Raw genomic sequence first — 22554 nt, 5'->3', positions numbered from 1 at the left:
CTTTTCCACCTATCCACTCCACCCTCTCCTCCCTGACCTATCACCTTCATCTCCTCTCCCACTCACCCATTGTACTCTATGCTACTCTCTCCCCACCCCCACCCTCCCCTAGCTTATCTCTCCACGCTTCAGGCTCTCTGCCTTTATTCCTGATGAAGGGCTTTCGCCTGAAACGTCGATTTTGCTGAAGCTCCTTGGATGCTGCCTGAACTGCTGTGCTCTTCCAGCACCATTGATCCACCACAGTGTCATAGTCATTTTGAAAAATGGTGCCAACAAAAGTTTAAAACACTTCTCATGCAGTTGATGTATTTTTAAATGTACACATTGTTTTAAAATCTTCAGTACTAAAGTAATTACTATGGATTCTGAAAATCCAAAATAAAATTTAAAATACTGAAAAACTCAGCAAGTCGTGAGCAATAAAAAAAATTAACATCACACATCAAGGACCATTCTGACCAAAGACTTTATCTGAAATATTAACATTTTTTACCTAGCTGTTCTATTACCATCTGGAAAAGCAGAACTTAGGAAATAAAAATCTTATGAGAAACATCTTAGTTGAAGTGGCAGGAAACTGGAAGCTCAGGATCCTTTTTTGCCCCAGACAGAACGTAGGTGTTCTGCAAACTGTCACCCAGTCTGTGCTTCGTTTCTCCAATGTAGAGGGGACCACATTGTGAGCACCAAACTGTGCTCTGAAGAAAACAGGGGCAGCTTGCCTTAGCATCAATCCCAATCAGTTCTCCGGCATGATAAGCCAAAATACCCAGGCAGGCTTCCTGCTAACAAAAAAACTGATTTAAATTTCCCTATTAGTCAATGTCTTTCCTCATCACATATAACTGGGATAGTCTACTCCAAAACCACAATCTAAGGAAAATCTAAGCATTTGAGAGAACACTGAAGTGCAATAGCCTAGCAATTCTTGGTGAGCTCCTCTTCATCCACCTGCCAGTCTGTCCAGGGACTGATCTCAACCAAAGTCCTTAACACAAAGGAAGCAAGAACCTGTGCCACACATGGCACCGCAATTGGTGCCCACTTCACACTAATTCTTTGTCATTGTCTAAGCAGAGAAGAAGGGCAAGTGGTTGTAGGTACACTCTGCTTAAAGAGTAATTATGTTTCCAATTATTCTTCAGTTTGAGGAAGAATTAATTGCACGGGGATTATTTCTATGTTAAGAATGGTTATTGAAAGTCCCACAGACACCTCCTGTACCACAGTATATGTTGGTCTGGGAACAATTTTTAGGTCACTCTTTCTCTTATGATGCACAGCTGCAGAGGAATTCCTGGTGGAATTTACATTGTGTCAAAAAGGAGCCACTGTCTTGTAGAACCCAACTCTGCTGGAATATACCAAGGAACTCAAGCCTGATAATTTTGCAAAAAACAATTTGCAATCCAATTAATATTATAGATTGTAGATTCACATTTTAACTTGTGCCTGTTCTTAGTACATTTTCAAATAAATGACAAAATTTCTCATTTGCGAGAATCTATACAGAACAAGATTATCTATATTGTTTCAAAACATCTTGGAGGACACTCCCAGATCTGCTCACCCGCATGTCCATTCAGCTGCCTTGACATCAGCATCTCCTCAGTGATGTGAATACACATGTCAGGATTGACTTCTGGGGCCAGATCATGCACTTGCTCCAAGTCCTTGGGATCATCAACCAGCATTTCTATTTCTAGGATAAAAACAATACACTTAGCTCAAATAGATTTTACATCTCATATTTTGTAACCTTATAATTTCTGTATAATTGAGAACATAAGAAGCATTTTTCTCAACAAAGGCCAGTTATGGTGATCCAGTCCTGTGCTATCAATGACAGCCATCCCTCCTAAACTCCCAACTCAAACTGAAAATGAAAATTCCAAGCTTAACTGAAATAAATGATCTATGTTTACTTGAGGTAACATTGCTTGTGCCTCTTATTATTAGGGATGGTTCATTTTTGTAATAGATTGGGAGAATGGTTAATTAATAATTCTTGTTAATAACAATTTTAAAACTTCTCTTTGTCCTTTTGACATCCATTTGTCACATTACGAAGTCTACCTGACTAAGAAACCATGTACAGAATTGTTGCTGTCTGGGTCCTACAACTCTTGGCCATTGATCAGATTAATAGGTTGTAAATTTATTCTACTGACTTACTTTGTAAAGAGAGTTATATTCTGTTGCAATGGTGTGCATACTATAGTATTTTACATCTACTAAAGCATTTGACAATTTCTTCAAATATTATAGAAAACAGCAGCTGATAGAAGTATGACAAAAGAATCTTTGCAGTTTTTGAGTTATTTGCAGATTATAATTTGGAACTAAACCTTGACTCAGTTGACATCTTCAGACTTGAAAAGACATGTCTCAGATTACCCCATAAAGAGATAGATTATATACTTAAATGCGATGAACTTTATCGACAGCTATATTTTCAAATATATCAAGCTAAAAGAACAAGATAGCTATACAGGGCAAGTTATGAGCAAATGAAGTATTTCTTTGCAAATAGTAATTCATTCTAGCAGTTCATCGTCTGATGAAAGATAATTGAAGTCAAATTAGCTAATTAATAAGAAAACACAATAGGTTTGATATTCTGGAAATATAAAATCAAATTGGTTGAGGGATTTCTTCATTTGATTTGTGAACAATGGCTTGCATCCATTTTGGTAAAGTAGTCCAAATCACATAGACTTGCTTTAGATTTGTATCCTTAATCTTTATTTTCCCAGTTGTGTGACCCAGTGCTGTGAAGTGGTGTGGGCTGTTTACCTAAGGTTTCTTATTCTTTTAGGTATTTTATAGTTTTACTCAACACTACCAAACCCTTCAGTAGGTTCACCACAAGTTTGCAGTACATGCATTACAAAACTAATACACTATTTCCAGTGCAAATAGAGACATGTTTGATCTGTTCTGATAAAACTTCATGGTGTCCATATGTGCCAAGATTTCTGCCTGATTGACAGGCTTGGCTTCCATGAGTCATTGGAGGAACACACCGGAACAGGCCACAGCCCTTGGCAGGGACTCCACTGACAGGTTCCAATCCCTGATATTAGCCCGCGGTGGGGAGGTGAGAAGGGAGGGTGAGGGGGATAATATTTCAAGGCAAGAACAGACTTGTGAGACTAGGGGAAAGCATTTCTGTGCCTCCATTGCTGTAGCTTCCAGGTGTTTGAGACCTAGGAAATCCAGCCAGTATTAAATGTGAAAAACAAGTTTATTCGGAGTTGCCAGTCTCATTATATTCAAATGGCCAATCGGTCTCCTGTTGAGCTCTTGTTCTGCCTCCATTAATTCAGGAAGCAGGTGACTTGAAGGCAAGTTGAGCTCAGGATTGAAATTTTTACACAATCCCCAATCCAAGAGTTTATAGGGGTTAGACATTCATTATTCTCAGAAACTGGAACCCTTGACTAATTAATATTTGTTTTAAATTTTCTTAAATTAATCTGATGTAGTTTTTCAAAGTTTTGTCTGAAAGATCAGCCTGAAAGTGAGACATGATAAAGATTATTTTATTGAATAATGTAGGTGAAAGTCCAAGGTCCCAAATGCTGGATACAGCCCAGATTGAGAGAGTAAAAAAGCCAAAGGATACTAATAAGGAAAATATGTTTTAAGGAGAGGGAGAGAGAGAGATAGAGAGGGATAGAGAGATAGAGAGGGATAGAGAGATAGAGAGGGATAGAGAGATAGAGAGGGATAGAGAGAGAGATAGTGAGAGAGAGAGGGATAGTGAGAGAGAGAGGGGGATAGAGAGAGAGAGAGGGATAGAGATAGAGAGAGGGATAGAGATAGAGAGAGGGATAGAGATAGAGAGAGGGATAGAGATAGAGAGAGGGATAGAGATAGAGAGGGATAGAGATAGAGAGGGATAGAGATAGAGAGGGATAGAGATAGAGAGGGATAGAGATAGAGAGGGATAGAGATAGAGAAAGCGAGAGAGAGATAGAGAGAGCGCGCGAGAGAGAAATAGATAGATAAATATATAGAGGGAAATTATACAGCGTCTAATTCGAATCGACAAGGTGGTTAGAATCTCAAAATAGAGTTTGTGAGATCGCATCGCTTGCCTGTGAAATTTCTATGATGCCACTGGCTAGAGCCCTGTCCTGTGTTCCAACGGTGATCGAGTTGCCATGGATCGTGAAGCATGCATTATGGTATGAATACTCCAAAACCGTTCTCTCAGCATCAACAGATTGCATTTACATAACACCTCAAACGCAATTCCAACAGGCTTCAAGACAGCACAATCAGAAAAAAAAATCATGCAAAGCCACAGAAAAGAGATATTAGGCAGGACGTGTAAATGCATGATCAAAACAGTGAAGCTTCAAGGAGGGTCATACAACATGGGAGAGAGTGAGAAAGACACAGAGAGAAACAGAAAGAGTGAGACACATACATGCAGGGAGAAAGATAAAAAGATTTAGGGAGTGAATTTTGCAGCTTTGAACCTAGACAGTCAAAGGAAAACCAGTCATTTGTGGAATGAAGAAAATTGAAGACTGCATCAGAGACTAAGTTGGAAGAATATAAAATACTCAGAGTTGCAATGCTGAAGGAATTCTACAGAAAGTTATGGGCAAAGCCATGAAACTCAAAATGAGAATTTTAATTTTGAGGGAGCAGGCGTCAATGTAACTGAAGCAGAGGAAGGTCAGGACTGAGGTGTAGATTAGGATGTAGATAGAAGAGCTATGAATCAGTTGAAGTTTAGGAAGGGTGACAAATACAAATTCAGCCTGCAGTACAATCGAATAGTGAAGTGAATCTTCCTTTCCGTTCCAAACTTGACACCCATTTTCTCTGCAACTATTTCTGAAGCATATTGGAATATTCTTCACATTGAAAGCATTAAATAAATGCAAGTTAGAAATAAAATCTGTTAAAAACACAAAGGAAAATTCAGATCACAGCTTTAAACCTAGTTTTGAACCTTTCAGCCCTCTCTTTTCCTATTGACTCCCAGGTTTTTCAAGAATTGTTCATTTGTCCCTTTATTGCTATAACCCCATTAAGAGTTAAAGAAGAAGGAACTTGCATTCATCTAGGATGTTTTATAACCTCATAGCATCCAAAAGAAAAATTACAGTCAACTAACACCACGGGAATTGCACTTCCAGTATTGATGGCTAGTGAATTTCCAAACAATTAACACACAGCACTGAGATAAATGGCAAGATAATTATTTAATGATAGGTGATAGATAAATGTGAGGTCACGACACAGAGACATCTTTGATGTTAATGTTCAAGCCTCTAAAGTCACTGCTTTGACTCTGAGGTGACTGACTGACTGACTAATGCTGACACGTTAACGACATAATGGGTTTCCTGAAGAGAATCCTCTTTCATCTGGGACATTTTTGAAAATATGACGACCAACGGACAGTCAGGCTGTATTCCAATGTGCTCCTTGTACATGTGAATATTCTAACTTCCACACAACCACACAGGCCTCACTGTAGCAGATAATCTATGTATGAAGGGACCCCAATTCTCAGGGTAGAACACAACAGTATATCTAACACAAGTATAGTATATAGAGTGCTTCTAATGGCAATTATAGTGATTGTAATGAGGTCAGCCAGGTGCATGTCATAGAATACGAGAGCCTTGATTAGGGCTGTTAATCTGGTCCAGAGAGCCCTGGCTCACAGATAGGAGCAGGAGTGTCAGACATCTTGTTCTCCCTGAGAGCTGGCTCTCAGCCAGGGTGACTTGGTGATAGGATACTGGTCTCTGTGGAATTATTTCAGCAACATCCAGTATTTCAGCTTTTGAATATGAATTTATTTTAAGGAGGGCAATAGCCAGCTCAAGCATAATTAGCCATGCATGATGTGTGATCAAACATGCTGGAACTCTTACCTAGCCATGACAATGGGTAAGTGTCTTCATATTCTCAAAGTAAACAGATAATCATTTGCTGCAAGGACACTTACAGCCAATATGGATGGCAAGGATGGCACAACCATACAGTCACCAGTTAGCGAAGTCCTCATGCCTGCATTCACCTTTTTGGCATGCTGAAGTGTTGAGCTATCAGACTGATAACCCATCATTCAAAATACACCACCCACTTTGCAACCATCTAAAGGACCCCTGTGTCAAACTGAGTCAGAAACTCTGCTACATGTCTCTGAATAGTGCTTGTGCTTTGGATTTCATTCCACTTTTTTTTTTCCTGGGACTGTCCTGCTCAAGCCTTGGCAAATGTTAACATGAACTGACCTTGTAGCCTTTTCAAAGCTTTAAAGAACTTTTGTCCCTTCAATCAGTCACTTAGGTGGCCACATTTTTTTTCCATTTCACTTCAACCCCAACATTGAGCAGTCTCCCTACTATACATAATGATACAATGAATCTACCATTAAAAAAAATACATTCAATCAGCATCCTACACTTCTGGTCAGCTTTCAGTTTTTATCAGCTTGTAAGTATCTGCAGTGGGAGGTCTATCATACTGTGTTTTGACAGCAATTCTTTATACCACACAAAAGTGTTACAAAATATTTACAAATTTATTCTTTTGAAAAAAAAGAATTGTTGCAAAGAATACTAAAATCAGAAATGGTTTTTGATGGGAAACAGTCATCAAATGTCCACTCTAATAATGCCCCTCTGACCCTCCACCACCCCATTATATCCAATGGGAGGAATGCATTGAAGACTGATTCCATCTTTCAGCACCTTCCCCCTATTCCTTTAAGAAATGAAAACATTTCAGGGAAAATATCTGCAGCTCAGCCTTGATCAGTAAAGTCACTAGTTCCATAGTTTGTTCAAGGAGCAATGAAGCAAAAAGGTGTTCTTTCCTGGATTACACTCACTTTCAGATGTGCTCTGTAAGCAGAACTGAAAACGTCACAACACTCTTGTTATGTAAGAACCTTACAAAACGCAAACCATTGGAAATTCTTATTGCTTCCATTCTCAGACCAAAATGCTTAGCATGCAAAAGAAGCCTTTATGTCTGTTGTCTTATTCTACTTGTTAATCAATGTTTTTTGTGATGACTTTGTTAGGCTTTATGACAGTAATAACAAGTAAATGAAGCGGATGCAATGGTAGCTTGCAGCACTATCCAGTTGGATTACCATCATCCTGTGAGTCATCCTCTATTCTGTCTTTCCCACCGCTTTCAATGCCTGAGGTGTGAGAGCTCCCGTGGCTGGTCATTGAGTTGCAGGATTTGAGTTTCCTATGAAGGATGTTTCCACTGAAACTGTCCTCTGGTCCAAGGTCCCTTTGTTTGGTGTCTGCCTCAATGCCTGAAGTGTGGGAGCTGCTGTGGCTGGCTGTGGAATGCCTGGAAAGACGTTTATGCTTCATGCTGCCTGCACTGCTGCCACTGGCTCGCGATCGCTTCTCCAATTGCTCAATATCCAATTCCATTGTGTCGCTGATGTAAGATTCTCTATACTGCTTTTTTTCTTCAGGAAAAAATAGAGAGAGAGTTTTTAAAACTGGTGCATTATACTGGAAAATATATGCAAAAAGAAAATTGAATGCACTGACATCTATTCCGTGAACATCCAAGCATTTTACCTTAACACTAGATTATATAGACAATGATAAACTCAAGAGTGTACTTGTCACCCAATCAAGGTGGTCAGTGGGTTTTTAACAATTTAGTCCTAATACTTTACAAAAAAGATCTCTTTGGGAAACTGCTAAAAGCTAATGAAAAACAATTCTTTATTTAGCTGACAGACAGCGATGAGAGAGCCTGTAAAATTGAATATGTAGGTATATGTAGATTACAAAAATTATGGTTCATTCAGCTCAGAGCAAAAACATCATATGAAGGGGAATTGTAGGGGAGGAGATGATTTTAAACCCCCAAAATGGGTGGTTATTGGATAGGGGAGTGTTAAAACTCTGAATCCCAACTCTGACCCACTTGCAATGTAGCCACTTTTGACTTTAATGGAGCTGGGACAGAGGGCAGGAAAACAACATGAGGTGGTCTATTACATATATAAATGAGGCAATAATTCATTCACTATTTGAAAGTTAATGGCTAGCCTTGGGATCAACTGCTGGCATTTAGCTTGATCAACTTCCCACACAAAACCCACAAGCCTTCAAATCACTCTCTCCACTACAGCCCCAAGAGCTCCAATACCCTGTTTAACTGATGCTTCTGATCTCTATCATGTATCTGAGGCTCTCACCTCAGACCCTGTAACCTTCTGATCTACAGGTGTGCTGAGATCTTTGACCACTGACACCCCCTCCAACACCTTGCAAACAGTCCCTTTCTTGGGTCAGGTACCAGTGGATCAAGCCTCCTGACCCCAGGGTTAATATCCACTTCTCCCCTGCATACACCACCTCCAGACTGGGTCGGTTAGGCTGGCTTCTGGATGGGAAACCTGCTAGTGATATCACACACACTATGGATCTGTTGTTTGTGGGGACCCCTGATCCAGGTTCACTTGTACCCCTCACCTCTGTTGAGTTGGGGAGGCCAAAATACCTACCATTCATTTCAAGCCTTTCGGAAGGGTAAAGATCTTCAAATAAAACATTCAGATTTTTCATTAAAAATTTCAAACAATAGTTCAATGGACAAATGTAACCCTCTCCTTGTAAAATATGGAATTAATTTGTTTTTGATATTAGAAATTATTACGGAGAAGGGACTTTTGATAAGGACTAATCTTTGGAGAATGCTTTGAAAGAATTGTCAGAACCTAGTGGTCACTTTGTGCAGTCAGTGGAATGAGCTTACCTGAATAATTTCATCATAACTGTGGAAATTAGAATTAAAAATTCTATGCAGGTATGCAGATGTAAGATTTTACTACATATTTGTACACAGATACATACAATTATTTCTGTCAATCATTTTATTACTCCTTTCTACTCTCATTTTCAATCAAAATTTCCAACTATAATATCACAGGCTTTGCTGTGCTATTTAGGGAGGTTGGCAGGAAAAGATTTCTGATAATGCAGAGTCCAAGTTACTGAAAAGCTTTCTTTAGGCCACTAAAGAGAGCACCATGGCTCTGAGAAAAAAAAGGAGAGAGATGCTATAAATCACAACTTCCCTGGGTGAACTGAGGGAACAATGAGAGAAGCCCAGCAGCTTTGGCAAAAACAAAGCATTTGATTTCAGTGCAAATGCAGAGTCCATTAGGTTATACCAGTCCTCGAGGTTTCAAAAATACCTTCATTCTCTTCCAGCTTCCTGACTTGTCGCAGGACTGGCTGCAGGTTCATATAGAGACGATGGCTGTTACTGAGTAGTTGGAGTAGGTGTCTTGAGCGCAAAGGACAGCCCGTGTAGTAAATAAGTTTTCTAGCTGAAGGCAAGCCATCCGGCAGAATCTCAAACTTCTTTCCCTGTAAAGAAAGGGCAAAAGCTGCACCATAAACAAGAAACATACTGTAGAACAAATCCTGCTACATGATTTTAAACCTGAACCCAAAGATTCTCTATAATTTGTGGGGAAATTTGTGGCAATTTAGCTCTGAATGTGTCTGGTGACCAAAAAAATGTTCTTTGCAGTGAACATCTGATTCAATCATTCCTATGGAACTTGAAAAACTGAAGACATCAAATTTTACACTATCCTGAGATATAAAATGGAAATACCGAGAGGGGGAATGATTACTCTGGCCTTTATTTTGGCATAGTTCTTTCAGGAATCTATCAATTTGCAGCAAGAAAGCTTTGTTTGGCAAGATTTTATTATGCCTCATGGATCTAACAGTAAATCGTTGCCATAATATCTGTTGCACACGCAAATGCTTTGACCTACTTTAGGTTCAACATCTTCGGTGGACAATTCATGTGAATTTAAAATAAGACTTTCCATTAATGTTGAACGTGTTATAATAATACTTTGAGAACTGCTGCATGTCAGTTGAGTATTAACGGAGAAAGTGAGGACTGCAGATGCTGGAGATCAGGGCTGAAAATGTGTGGCTGGAAAAACGGAGCAGGTCAGGCAGCATCCAAGGAGCAGGATGAACTGTTCTTGACGAACAGTCCTGAAGAAGGGCTCATGCCCGAAACGTCGATTCTCCTGCTCCTTGGATGCTGCCTGACCTGCTGCGCTTTTCTAGCAACACATTTTCAGCAGTTGAGTATTAACACCCACTCTTACAAATTCAGTGCATTTATTTCTCATACATACAGCTTCTGACCTCCACCATTCTCTGAAGGAAGGTGCCAGGTGCCTCACCAATGGGAAAGAATTAAGAGCAAAGGTACAAGGTTTCTAACTGAGCTAAACATTAGTTTGAAAAAGAAAAAGAAAGAAACCAAGGAGCAGATTGTTTGAATTATTTTGAATCCTGAAGAAGTTAGTTTGGGCTCAATGTTAACTCACATGCCTGTAGTTAAATGTTTAGTTTTAATGGCCTGAAACACTCACGAATAGATAGTCATTGACCTCTGTCAAAGTCTTGATGAACATCAGTGAACATCAATTGGGGAGAGACTTCTTTTAAACCCAATTCATCAACTGATTGTAAAAGTTTGGAAATACTTAACTTATAGCTTGAGGCAGCTTCCTATGACATGATCAAATATGGTTATAAAAGTAGACTGACAATAAATTTCAGTGAGTCAGACCAAAAAGCATGTGAGAGTGTACCAGCTGGTACTTTAGCATAATGCCTCAAAGATGTTAGATCTATATAAAAAAATCCTCTGGTTGGTCTTCCCTGTTTTCAGCCATCTAATATGGACCATGATTTGGAGATGCCAATGTTGCACTGGGGTGTACAATGTTAAAAATCACAACTCCAGATTATAGTCCAACAGATTTATTTGGAAGCACTAGCTTTCAGAGCTCTGCTCCTTCATCAGGTTGTGGTCAACCACCTGAAGTAGCAGTGCTCCAAAAGCTAGTGCTTCCAAATAAACCTGTTGGACTATAACCTGGTGTTGTGTGATTTTTAAATATGGACCAACTTATTCTAAATCTCATGAAAGATCAGTCTGAAGCAATAACAGTGTTACCCTCTTCAAATGGTACTGAATATTCCAGCACTTGTCATTTTTCTTTTCGGTTCCCAGCATGCAGTGTTTTGCTTTTGGATTATCTGGTAATGGGCAGGCAGAGGTTCTTCTTTTGCAAGGTCCTGTGGATACTAACAGTGCGGACTGGCTGCAACTGGGTGTACCCGGGCCTCAGTGCGGACAGGCTGCAACTGGGTGTACCTGGGCCTCAGTGCAGACAGGCAGTGACTGGGTGTACCCAGGCCTCAGTGCGGACAGGCAGCAACTGGGTGTACCCGGGCCTCAGTGTGGACAGGCAGCAACTGGGTGTACCCGGGCCTCAGTGCGGACTGGCAGTGACTGGGTGTACCCGGGCCTCAGTGCGGACAGGCAGTGACTGGGTGTACCCGGGCCTCAGTGCGGACAGGCAGTGACTGGGTGTACCCAGGCCTCAGTGCAGACTGGCAGCGACTGGGTGTATCTGGACCCTAGTCTGTTCTCTGGCTCTTCGGTTGGCATTGCAGATGTTTGGCTTCAACTGGAATATACGTGAGCAGGATGAAAATAATACGGCATTTGCTGACATCAGATGGCGAAAATCTTATAAACCCAGAATATAATAACTAACATAAAAAGCCCAATTTCTGCTCTCCCTGAGCACAAAAAGTCTTAAGTGAAAGCATCCATAATGAAAGGCATTTGACAAGTAAAATGATTCACCCTATGGACTGAGGTCAACATCCCCTCCCTAATCACTGCAAAAAGATTATATGTTGATTAGTGCTGCTGCTGTCTAAAATTCCAGTCCAAGAGAATAGAGTTGAAAAAATCTGTCAAGGTCAGTTCATGTAAGTATCCTAAAGTCAGTACATTCTGATACTAGGGGCCAAACTTTAGCCCATCAAAACTTACTTGTTTTCAGAGCTAAAACTTGGCCCCAGGTTTGCACACGTCAAAAGTTTCTTCTATCTATATTAGCTGCCATCAAGAAAAAAAACCTTCAAGTTAAGCTATTCCTAAGAGTCTAATGCATTCAGCTTGCTGGCGAACATGCATCTTTCACATTGCATATGGAAAATGAGATTATTTTTTAGACTGTGGGAATAAAAACTTGGCAGCACTCAAAGCAGATGTGTGGAGATGAACAGCGATTTTCTCAAATCACAGTGTCACGCAGGTTTTGAAACCTTCACAGTTGTGCTTTTACTGGCAGCTTTGTGATGATGATTTTTCTGCACCAGAAACTGCCAGCTGGTCAAATTAGTCAAATAGTTTGCAGCTTGGTATTTAAATCCACAGAATGTCACCACTAATTTTAAGCTACAAGCTATAAATTCTGCATTCCTTTATATGTGAGGCGATTATTTACTTCGGTTTGATCATTAGAGCAGATGTAACAGGTTATAATTATCAATAATTCTGAATTCAGACTCATTCAAGCAAATATCTCAGCCCCAACATTGAAAACATGAAATGACGCATTAATCTTATGACATTCATGGTTTGAGCCTGCTATTGAATTGACCCTGTTAAGCTGTGACATTTAGAATTACGTGTACTTCAAAACTAGCATTTATGCAACCTTTGTAACCAAACACACGCCAAACTTGCTTGCAAGTATTTTCTGTATAATTAAATCAAAAATATAAGCTCATTTCAACTTTGTGTTTGTACGTTCATGGGGAACGATGTGATTATAAACTGCAGGAGAAGGGGCCATATGGTAAAAGGTAATTTATGAATAACATCATAAAGCACAAAGTATGTTATGTTACATTAGTGGTCTTACCAGTGCAGGTAAAAACTCAGGGACATTCACAAGGCAATAAAGTGGTGTGGCAATGGATTTCATTTTTGTATGGAACGATGGGCTGAATTAGCGAAATAGTTTCCGTTATCTGCCTTTATCCTATGATAATCTATGCATTTCAATGAAGTAAAAAGACCAGCAAGGATGCAACAAACATGTGTTAACAAATTATTCATATTAGTTGTTATTTTCTCTATGAATCTGACAAAGAATAAATACCAAAATGCATTCCCCATTTCTGAAGCACAGTTACTCCTTTTTAAGTAAGTAACATGCAGACCCTCATTGTCAGCTGAGAAAAGGGTTTAAAAAAAGTGAACAAAAGCAGAGCTCTGCAGACATTGGAAATTTGAAAAATAAATCCGAAATGCTGGAAGTACTTTGTAAAGAGAGAGATAATCTTTTCAAGAGAACCTTTGAAAATTTCTCAATCTAGTACACATTAAGTGTGTCCCTCTCTTCACAGATGCTGCCATACCTACTAAATATCTTACGCATTTTCTGTTTTTATAATAAGGGTAATAATCTAATTATACAATTTTATTTTACTTCCTTAGGTTTGACCAAAAGCAATGGTAATGAGCACAAAATGGTGCAAGTATTTCGATAAAACACCTCCAATGTACATATGTATATTTTCACTCCAGCACAACCAAAGTGATATTTTACAATGTACATTGTACTTTCTTTTTAAAAAGGATGTCATTTGTGCAATTGTTTCCAATAAAACTGAAAGAAGTGTTTGTGTTTGTTTGCTGGTAACACAAATTCCGAACCTGTTCTGTGGAGCTTCGAAAGATCCCAAAGAAAGGCACGGATAACACTTCTGTTCTATTAAAATGAAACAGCAACTGTCTCCTTTTCAGCTAAAACAATATCTGGGAAGTAACAGATTCTCTCCCTCACAATTTAAAGGGGAAAGTAGTCCTGTTACGGATTTTATAACTTACCACAAACACAAGCTTGCCAACATTGGTCCAAGGAAAATCATACAACAATTGTTTAGATTCTCCCACAACCTGGAAAACATTAAATCATGAAATAAATATATTCAGTTGTCAAAATCCTCAATTAATTATCCTTTGTCATGGGACATAAGAGCGAGGAAGAAATGTATTTAAACTTTAGTTAGTGAAAATCAGAATTCATTTTCCTAGCTCACATGACTGTACTACTCATGAGAATAACCTAAACCTAGAAGGTGTTTGTAAGAAGCAGCATTGTAATCATGTTCTATTCTGCATAAGGAAATGAAATGTTGTGTAATTACAGTGTAATTGTAGCTCCATATCAACTTGGTCTTGCCTTCTGCTGAATCATATGGAGAGTTAAATTTGACATTTTTATATAACCACCAAAGAGCTATTTTAGCAAAGCTCAGATCTTGTAGACCACCAAAATACATAAATTGATAGATTCATTAAAATAAGGAAAATGTTTTAGGAATGCTGAGGTAAACTTTCCCTGTAGGATTCTGGACAATATATGCCAGTAGTGCTAAGGATTCCTCAAAGGATAAATCATATACATGGACTTTAGTAAGGTGTTTGATAAGGTTCCCCATGGTAGACTATTGGAGAAAGTGAAGTTACATGGTGTGCAGGGTGTTCTAGCTAGGTGGATAAAGAACTGGTTGAGCAACAGGAGACAGAGAGTAGTAGTTGAAGGGAGTTTCTCAAGATGGAGAAAGGTGACCAGTGGTGTTCCACAGGGGTCAGTGTTGAGGCCACTGTTGTTTGTGTTATACATCAATGATCTGGAAGAGGGCACTGTTGGTATGTTCAGCAAGTTTGCAGATGACACCAAGGTTGGTGGAGTAGCACAAAGCATAAGGGACTATCAAAGAATACAGGAGGATATAGATAGACTGGAGAGTTGGGTAGAAAAGTGGCAGATGGATTTCAATCTAGACAAATGTGAGGTGATGCATTTAGGCAAGACTAATTCTAGAGCAAATTATACAATGAATGGAAGACCGTTGGGAAAAGTTCATAGGCAGAGAGATCTGGGCGTGCAGGTCCATTGTATGCTGAAGGTTGCTGCACAGGTGGATAAAGTGGTCAAGAAAGCATGTAGTATGTTTGCCTTCATTGGACGGGGTATTGAGTATAAGAGCTGGCAAGTCATGTTAAAATTATACAAGAATTGGTTCGGCCACATTTAGAATACTGTGTACAGTTCTGGTCACCAGACTACCAAAAGGATGTGGACACTTTGGAGAGAGTGCAGAGAAGGTTTACGAGGAGGTTGCCTGGTATGGAAGGTGCTAGAGGTTGAGTAGGTAAAGTTTGTTTTCATTAGAAAAAAGGAGATTGAGGGGGGACCTGATTGAGGTTTACAAAATCATGAAGGGTATAGACAGGGTGGATAGAGACAAGCTTTTTTCCAGGGTGAAGGATTCAATAACGAGAGGTCATGCTTTCAAGGTGAGAGGCGGAAAGTTTAAGGGGGATACTCGCGGTAAGTACTGACACAGAGGGTAGTGAGCGACTGGAACAAATTGCCAGAAGAGGTGGTGGAGGCAGGCACAGTAGGTTCATTTGAGATGCGTCTGGACAGATGCATGTGTAGGTGGGGAGCAGAGGGATACAGATGCTTAGGAAGTGGGCGACAGGTTTAGACAGTGAATGTGGATTGGCTCAGGCTTGGAAGGCCAAAGGGCCTGTTTTTAGATTTAGATTAGATTAGATTACATTACAGTATGGAAACAGGCCCTTCGGCCCAACAAGTCCACACCGACCCGCCGAAGCGCAACCCACCCATACCCCTACATTTACCCCTATACCTAACACTAGGGGCAATTTAGCATGGCCAATTCACCTGACCTGCACATCTTTGGACTGTGGGAGGAAACCGGAGCACCCGGAGAAAACCCATGCAGATACGGGGAGAACGTGCAAACTCCACACAGTCAGTCGCCTGAGTCGGGAATTGAACCCGGGTCTCTGGCGCTGCGAGGCAGCAGTGCTAACCACTGTGCCACCGTGCCGCCCACCGTGTTCCTGGGCTGTAAATTTTCTTTGTTCTTTGTTCAGTCTAGAGTGTGATTGTCCATATTTAATTTTTTTAAAATCTGGATCACAAAGCATCAAAATGTCCAAATTACTTTGTTTTGGAATCAATGGGTAGTAAAAAAAAAATTCATATGCATTTATCACCACTGGCTCAGCCACCTTCTTAAAGTAAGATGAAGCTCGGGCAATTGAATTCAACAAAACTGGTTATCTTATAACTAAAACATACCACTGGTTTGTACTGTAATATGGTATAATAGGTTGAACTACGCACAGATTTTGTATGCAGACTAAAATTAGAATAGAAAAGTAGGCCCATTGTGTCCATTACCCTAAGCTAATCAACATTATCAAACGGATAGATATTTTACGCAAATGTTCTAGTCACTTGGCTGCATCACACATTAGGCAGAAATTATCTGAAATAAAGTATTTGCAAATTCATAAAATTTAGCAGTTTTTATGTTTCTGAAACCTTCTTATTGTTTATTCTTCACGCTTGACTTATCCTTGAACTTAAATTCTGTCTTCTCTTTAGCTCAAATGATCCTTCTGGCCTTCATGAAATGGACGAAGACGTCTCACCCTGACATAGTGAAATATATAGTCACTTGGGATCATTCCAACTGGCCAGCGAGCTAGGAGTTGCAAGATCTCTAACATAACTTTTGACGTTTCAAGGCCTTGGCATTGCATCAGAAAACATCTCTGAAATTTAGCACTGTGCATAATATGAAGCAACAGACAATATGAGCATGCCACAGTGATTTCGGCCCCGGCAGCCATTTAACTAGAGAGAGAAGCTTGTTACCACAGTAAAGTAGAATTGTGAAGCAGTTAATACACATTAATGCTGCTAAATTAAACAGGTTAAATAAAAATTAAAATGTTTGAATTTTCTTCTGTTATGTTGTAACCAATTTGCAAAAAATCTCTATGAAAATGAGTTGAATTACAATAATTTTTTGAGTTTTAATAGTTTAGCAAGAGAAGGAACCAAGTACAATATAGACTCCAAGCCAGACTGCAAGAGAGATTTATTGAAAGCCATGACTTGTTAGCACTCTAAAGGAGGAGCTCAGATCTATTTGGTGGTTAGAGGGCAAGCTCTGAATTTCAGGCAGTTCAAGGAAGTAAGAACCAATGAGAATCAAGGCTTTAGGGCTTGGGCCAGCCAAGTCTGAGAGTCAGGGAGCAGAATGGTGTAGGAGACCAAGTCCAGGGCCACTGGAGTGACACTACCAACTACATAAAGACCATTAAGAATGGACAGTAAATGCTGACTTAACCAGCAATGGTTATATCCAATGAATGAATAATGGAAAAATACAACTGCGCTGGAGGAGACTGAACTATCTTCCCATTCCATCCCTTTTAGAAGTGGGAGTCTAATATAAAATTCAAAACCAGTTTATGAAGGTTGGATATTTAAATTTTAACTTCTTTTGAAAAAGCAATGTACAACATGCAAAACGTAACTGCACTGCAGCAGTAACTTATACAACACCAGTTTGGGAGATCTACTACTATATTTGTAGCACTTTGGAAATGGAGGGAGATGTGGGCCACGTCTGGTTATTGGGAAGGGAGATGGAACTGGGTACAGTACATGGGACAGAGTAGGGTTAAGTATAGTAGTGAGTTGGAGACAGAGTGAGATTGGAAGCTGGTAATGTGTTAGAACAGTCTTGATGAACATGATGTTTTGTTAAGACTGGAGTGTGCCTTTTGCCCTTATCATTACAGAGCATACTGTAGCATACAATGACTAACAACATGTGATTCTTGCCTATGGCAAGGACTGTTGCTAAGGAATTGAATTTTCAGCCATGTACGATGTGGCAAAATTTCAAAGAAACTGAATGGATTTGACACTTGCACAATCAACTTTCCAGATGGATAGCTCTCAATCAGGTTAGCAACCGTGAAAGGCAAGAGAAAGGACAGGAGCTGAATTTATACAAAACAGTTTCTTATCTTACCTGAAATATCTGAAGTCCTTGAAGAGTCAAGCCCAACATCAGTGAAGCATCAATTTCCCTTTTATCCTAAATGGAACCAAAAAAGATAGAGATCAATAATATTCAACAAATGAGGAGTTTTCCGAGCAGTTAAAGGCTGTACTATGTTTTCCTCAGCTATATGCTAGCATCAGTAAAGTAACAGGTCTGCAGTAATTTCTGACAGCATGAAATAATTACAATCAACTTATGGGCTTTTACTTATACATCTGAATAAGAAGTTTTTGATATCTGCATTAATGAAGCACAACAGTCCTAAATTAAAGATATTTATGCCAGAGTGCAGTAATTAGTGGCAACAAAACAACTGCAGATGCTGGAATCCAAGGTAGACAAGCAGGAAACTGGAAGAACACAGCAAGCCAGACAGGATCAGGAGGTGGAGAAGTCAACATTTTGGGTGTAACCCTTCTTCTGGAATGGGGGTGGGTGTAGGGGAGCAGCAGATAAAGGGGGTCGGGGAGGGGGGGTATGGCGGGGTGGTGAGGTAGGGATAGGTAAATTAGTGGAGGCAGTGAGTGGTTTGATCCACTGGCTGGAAAACCAGCGAGAGCCCAGTGTTGTCTTTTATTTCAGAAAAATCCACAGCATCTTGTTACACTCAGGCTTACTGGACAGGTTGTGATGAGGCTTGACAGAAGTCCCACCCACTGAGAGCTGTTGGCCAGAGGCATGCAGCTCAACTGAACAACATCACCACTAGCAATAGTCCTGTTCTCCCAAGAATTCTGAAGGAACTCACCAGTACAGAGGAGCAGTATTTTCTGCATATAGGACACTGCACTGGAGTGTGGTGAATCACTCAAGAAAAAGGAGATGGAAGGAGGGATGGTGGAACGAAGGACTCCATATTAGGCTGCTTAAGATAAAGGAGATTCACAAACTAACAGATGACAAAGTTGGGATAAGGGAGACTCTTTCAGGATGGCAACTTGTAACTAGTGGAGTACCACAGTAATCAGTACTGAGGCCTCAATTATTTCCAACATATATTAATGACCTTGATGAGGAAAGTGAATGTACTATAACCAAATTTGAGGATGACAAAGTATTTACAGATGGCTGTAGAGAAGTTAAGCAAGTGGCAGATGGAATATAATATGGGAAAATGTGAGATTATGCACTTTGGCAAGATGAATAGAGGAGCTGAACTTTATTTAAATGAGAAAAGACTGCAGAAAGCTGCAGCATAGATGGATTGGAGGGCCCTGGTGCTAAATCACAAAAAGCTAGGATCCATGTTCAGCAGGTAATCAGGAAAGCAAATGAAAATTTGGTCTTTATTTCAAAGGGAATGGACCAAACAAATAGAGAGGTTTTGCTAAAGCGATATAAGGCACTTGTCAGACCATAGCGGAAATGTTGCAGAAAAAAAGCTTCGCTTCACCGATCCAAGGAAAGATATACTGACATTAGAGGCAATGCAGAGAAAGTTCACAAGATTGATCCCAGGTATGGAGGGATTATTTCATGAGGAGAGGTTAAGCAGGCTGAGCCTGGATTCATTACAGTTTAGCAGAACAAAAAGGGAACTTACTTAAACGTACAAGATTGTAAGGGAACCTGACAGGGGAGATGTGGAGAGAATGTTTCTCCTTCGGGGAGAGTCTAGGACTAGAAGACATAATCTCAGAATAAGGGCCATTCACTTAAGACAGAGATGAGGAGGAATCTTTCTTCTCTCAAATGATAGTAAATCTCCAGAATTCTTTACCGTAGAGGGCTATTGAGGCTGGGTTATTAATTACATTCAAGGCTGAAACAGACAAATTTTTAATCACTAAGGGAATCAAGAGTTATAGGGAAAAGGCAAGAAATGAGTTATCACATCAACCATGGTCTAAATAATTGGGGAAGTGGAGGTTGATGGGCCAAGTGACCTACTTGTGCTCCTCCAGTGTCTTTGTGTCTCCCTTATTTTGCATGAACACTAGCCCAAACTCTATCATACCACTGCCTCCACACGACAATGAGTAACTAATGTGTCCTCCTGGTTACAATGCTACAGTAAAAGTCATAACCATCAACAAGTTCAAATGAACTTTATCCAATGAAACATCCAATATTCCATATGAAAATTAAATAGTCACCCTTAACCACCCCACTTGTGTCTGTGCTGTAGGTGGCTTTGTTTTTTAGATTAGATTCCTTACAGTGTGGAAACAGGCCCTTTGGCCCAACCAGTCCATACCAATCCTCCAAAGAGTAACCCACCCAGACCCATTTCCCTCTGACTAATGCACCTAACACTATGAACAATTTAGCATGGCCTATTCACCCGACCCGCACATCTTTGGACTGTGGGAGGAAGCTGGAGTACCCAGAGGAAACCCATGCAGACACAGGGAGAATGTGCAAACCCCACACAGACAGTTGCCCAAAACTGGAATCGCACCTGGGACCCTGGTGCTGTGAGGCAGCAGTGCTAACCACTGTGCCACTGTGCCACCCAGGTTCTTGGGCTTCTGTACAATGCTACTCCAGTGACTTCAGCATGGCTGGTGGAACATTGCTGACATTTACTATGGGAGGTTGTCAAAGATTGTCCGTAATTAGTTCTGAGCTTGAAAGGTCATGCTATAGACTGTACTCTTTGAACATATGGCACATTTTTGATTGGCTTATAGTCAACAATAACTGGAGTGGCAGTGATGGCAGCACAAATCTGCTGTCATCCTGAAGGCTCCTGTTTCATAGAGGTCACCAATGGTAACATCTCCGCCATTCCGATAATCTGGTGTAGCACAGAGTTCTGGATGCTGGGAGACCCTTTAAGCCACTAGTATCTATGCCATGTGACATCAGTCTTGTTGTAAGATTAATCCTTCCACAAGTCAACATGGTGTAAAATCCAGCTAGTAAGTTTGCTGATGCTATCCTCTATCCTGGGAGAGCTCTGCAGGGCATGTTTGGTCATGTGTGGTAGAGAAGGACCACTTGGCTGTCTAATGAAAAACAGCTCTCATCTTAAATATTATTTACTGCACATTACCAATCAGGGAACAGGATGTGCATGCTTACATGATCCTACAGCTTGTAAGCTATAGACTGAGATGAGACAGAAGTGGAGTGAGAGGCTATAGTCTCAGCCCTGCTACTAGCCTTGGCCATTCTAATGATCACCAGCATGTTCTCATCCGTGCAGTCAGATCATAGTGTCCCTCACCCCAGCCCCCGCCCCCAGGTTAGGTGTTACTTCCTCCAACTATGGGTCGCTTTGTCCTACAACAGAGAGGTGTGTGTCAGGGATTTTTATGTGGGCATATTCTTGGCAGAGTGGAGGAACAGTGGGATCTTGGTGTGCATGTACATAGATCCCTTAAAATTGCCATCCAGGTGGACAGGGTTGTTAAAAAAGCATATGGTGTTTTGGCTTTCGTTAACAGGGGGATTGAGTTTAAGAGCTGAGATCTTGTTGCAGCTCTATACAACTTTGGTTAGACTGCACTTGGAATACTGTGTCCAGTTCTGGTCGCCCTATTATAGGAAAGATGAGGATGCTTTGGAGAGGGTTCAGAGGAGGTTTACCAGGATGCTGCCTGGAATAGAGGGCTTATCTTATGAAGAGCGGTTGACTGAGCTCGGACTCTTTTCATTGGAAAAAAGAAGGAAGAGAAGGGACCTTATTGAGGTGTATAAGATAATGAGAGGCAATGATAGAGTTGATAGCCAGAAACTTTTTCCCAGGGCAGAAATTGTTAACGCGAAGGGTCATAGTTTTAAGCTGTTTGGCAGAAAGTATAGAGGGGGATGTCAGAGGCGGGTTCTTTACGCAGAGAGTTGAGAGAGCATGGAATGCGTTGCCAGTAGCAGTTGTGGAAGCGAGGTCATTGGGAATATTTAAGAGACTGCTGGACATGCATATGGTCACAGAAATGTGAGGGTTCGTACATTAGGTTTACCTTACATGAGGATCAATGGTCGGCACAACATCGTGGGCTGAAGGGCCTATTCTGTGCTGTACTGTTCTATGTCCTGTTATGGGCCTCGGAGAGCTAGCAAGAGAGTCACACAGCCCCCTTTGAAAATACCCACCATGTTACAAGCCAATCGGGCAGTTGGCAGGTCACCAGTATTCCTTTCACTGGATCAGGAACCAGCTAGCAGCAAGTCCCATCAACTGACAGGCCAGCAGTTCTTTTGCTCAGTAGCCCAACAGGAGGCAGTGGTGCTGTAGAAAATACACTCATGGGGGCCCCAGGATCATGGAGTGACCTAGAGATAAGTGGTGGCAGGAGGGGTTGCATGAGGTTGCAGTGGAGGGAGATATTGGGGGGAACAGCAGCAAAGGCAGGGTTTAGTTCTCTGTCACCTCTCCTTCCTGATCTTGGGTCCCATGATCAGATTGTGAGTACTTCTGAAGGAGGGACACTAACAGGAGACCACAAGCAACCGGTTCCAGTTTGTATTTTGTGCTCCACCTCTCCCTATCAATGGAGACTGTGCATTGCTGAGTTAACATTAGTGGAGGCAATGGAAAACCCTTACTTTGAAGTCTGCATTTGGGGATGGACCAGGAAGACCATCTATGGGCCCCTTCCAACTCAGCCAACAGGAGATGAGGCGGGAAGGCAGCAAGATCCCATCAACCACCATCTCATCCAAATAACCAACCTCCCAGTCCCCAAACCTGCCATGGTGCATGAACATATAACACTGTCCAAAGCATGTACTGCAGTGTGTTTGGGTGAATAGCTGGCATTGCGTG

The 22554-nt window shown here is 40.8% G+C and overlaps 1 protein-coding gene across 2 annotated transcripts in view; it reads right to left on the bottom strand.

The window, feature by feature from the left end:
- Positions 1 to 22554, bottom strand: part of frmd6 (FERM domain containing 6) — a 125015-nt gene that overhangs the window by 14774 nt on the left and 87687 nt on the right. For both annotated transcript variants that reach the window (XM_043697633.1, XM_043697634.1), the window contains exons 8-12: positions 17808 to 17873; positions 13762 to 13830; positions 9221 to 9395; positions 7139 to 7474; positions 1574 to 1705 (exon numbers count right to left, since the gene is read on the bottom strand). In XM_043697633.1, the coding sequence (XP_043553568.1) occupies positions 1574 to 1705; positions 7139 to 7474; positions 9221 to 9395; positions 13762 to 13830; positions 17808 to 17873 (778 nt within the window). The remainder of the gene's footprint in view (positions 1 to 1573; positions 1706 to 7138; positions 7475 to 9220; positions 9396 to 13761; positions 13831 to 17807; positions 17874 to 22554) is intronic.

This window comes from Chiloscyllium plagiosum, chromosome 10 (genome assembly GCF_004010195.1).
Source record: "Chiloscyllium plagiosum isolate BGI_BamShark_2017 chromosome 10, ASM401019v2, whole genome shotgun sequence".
Lineage (NCBI taxonomy): Eukaryota > Metazoa > Chordata > Chondrichthyes > Orectolobiformes > Hemiscylliidae > Chiloscyllium > Chiloscyllium plagiosum.
This window is presented reverse-complemented; position numbering and strand designations above follow the sequence as displayed.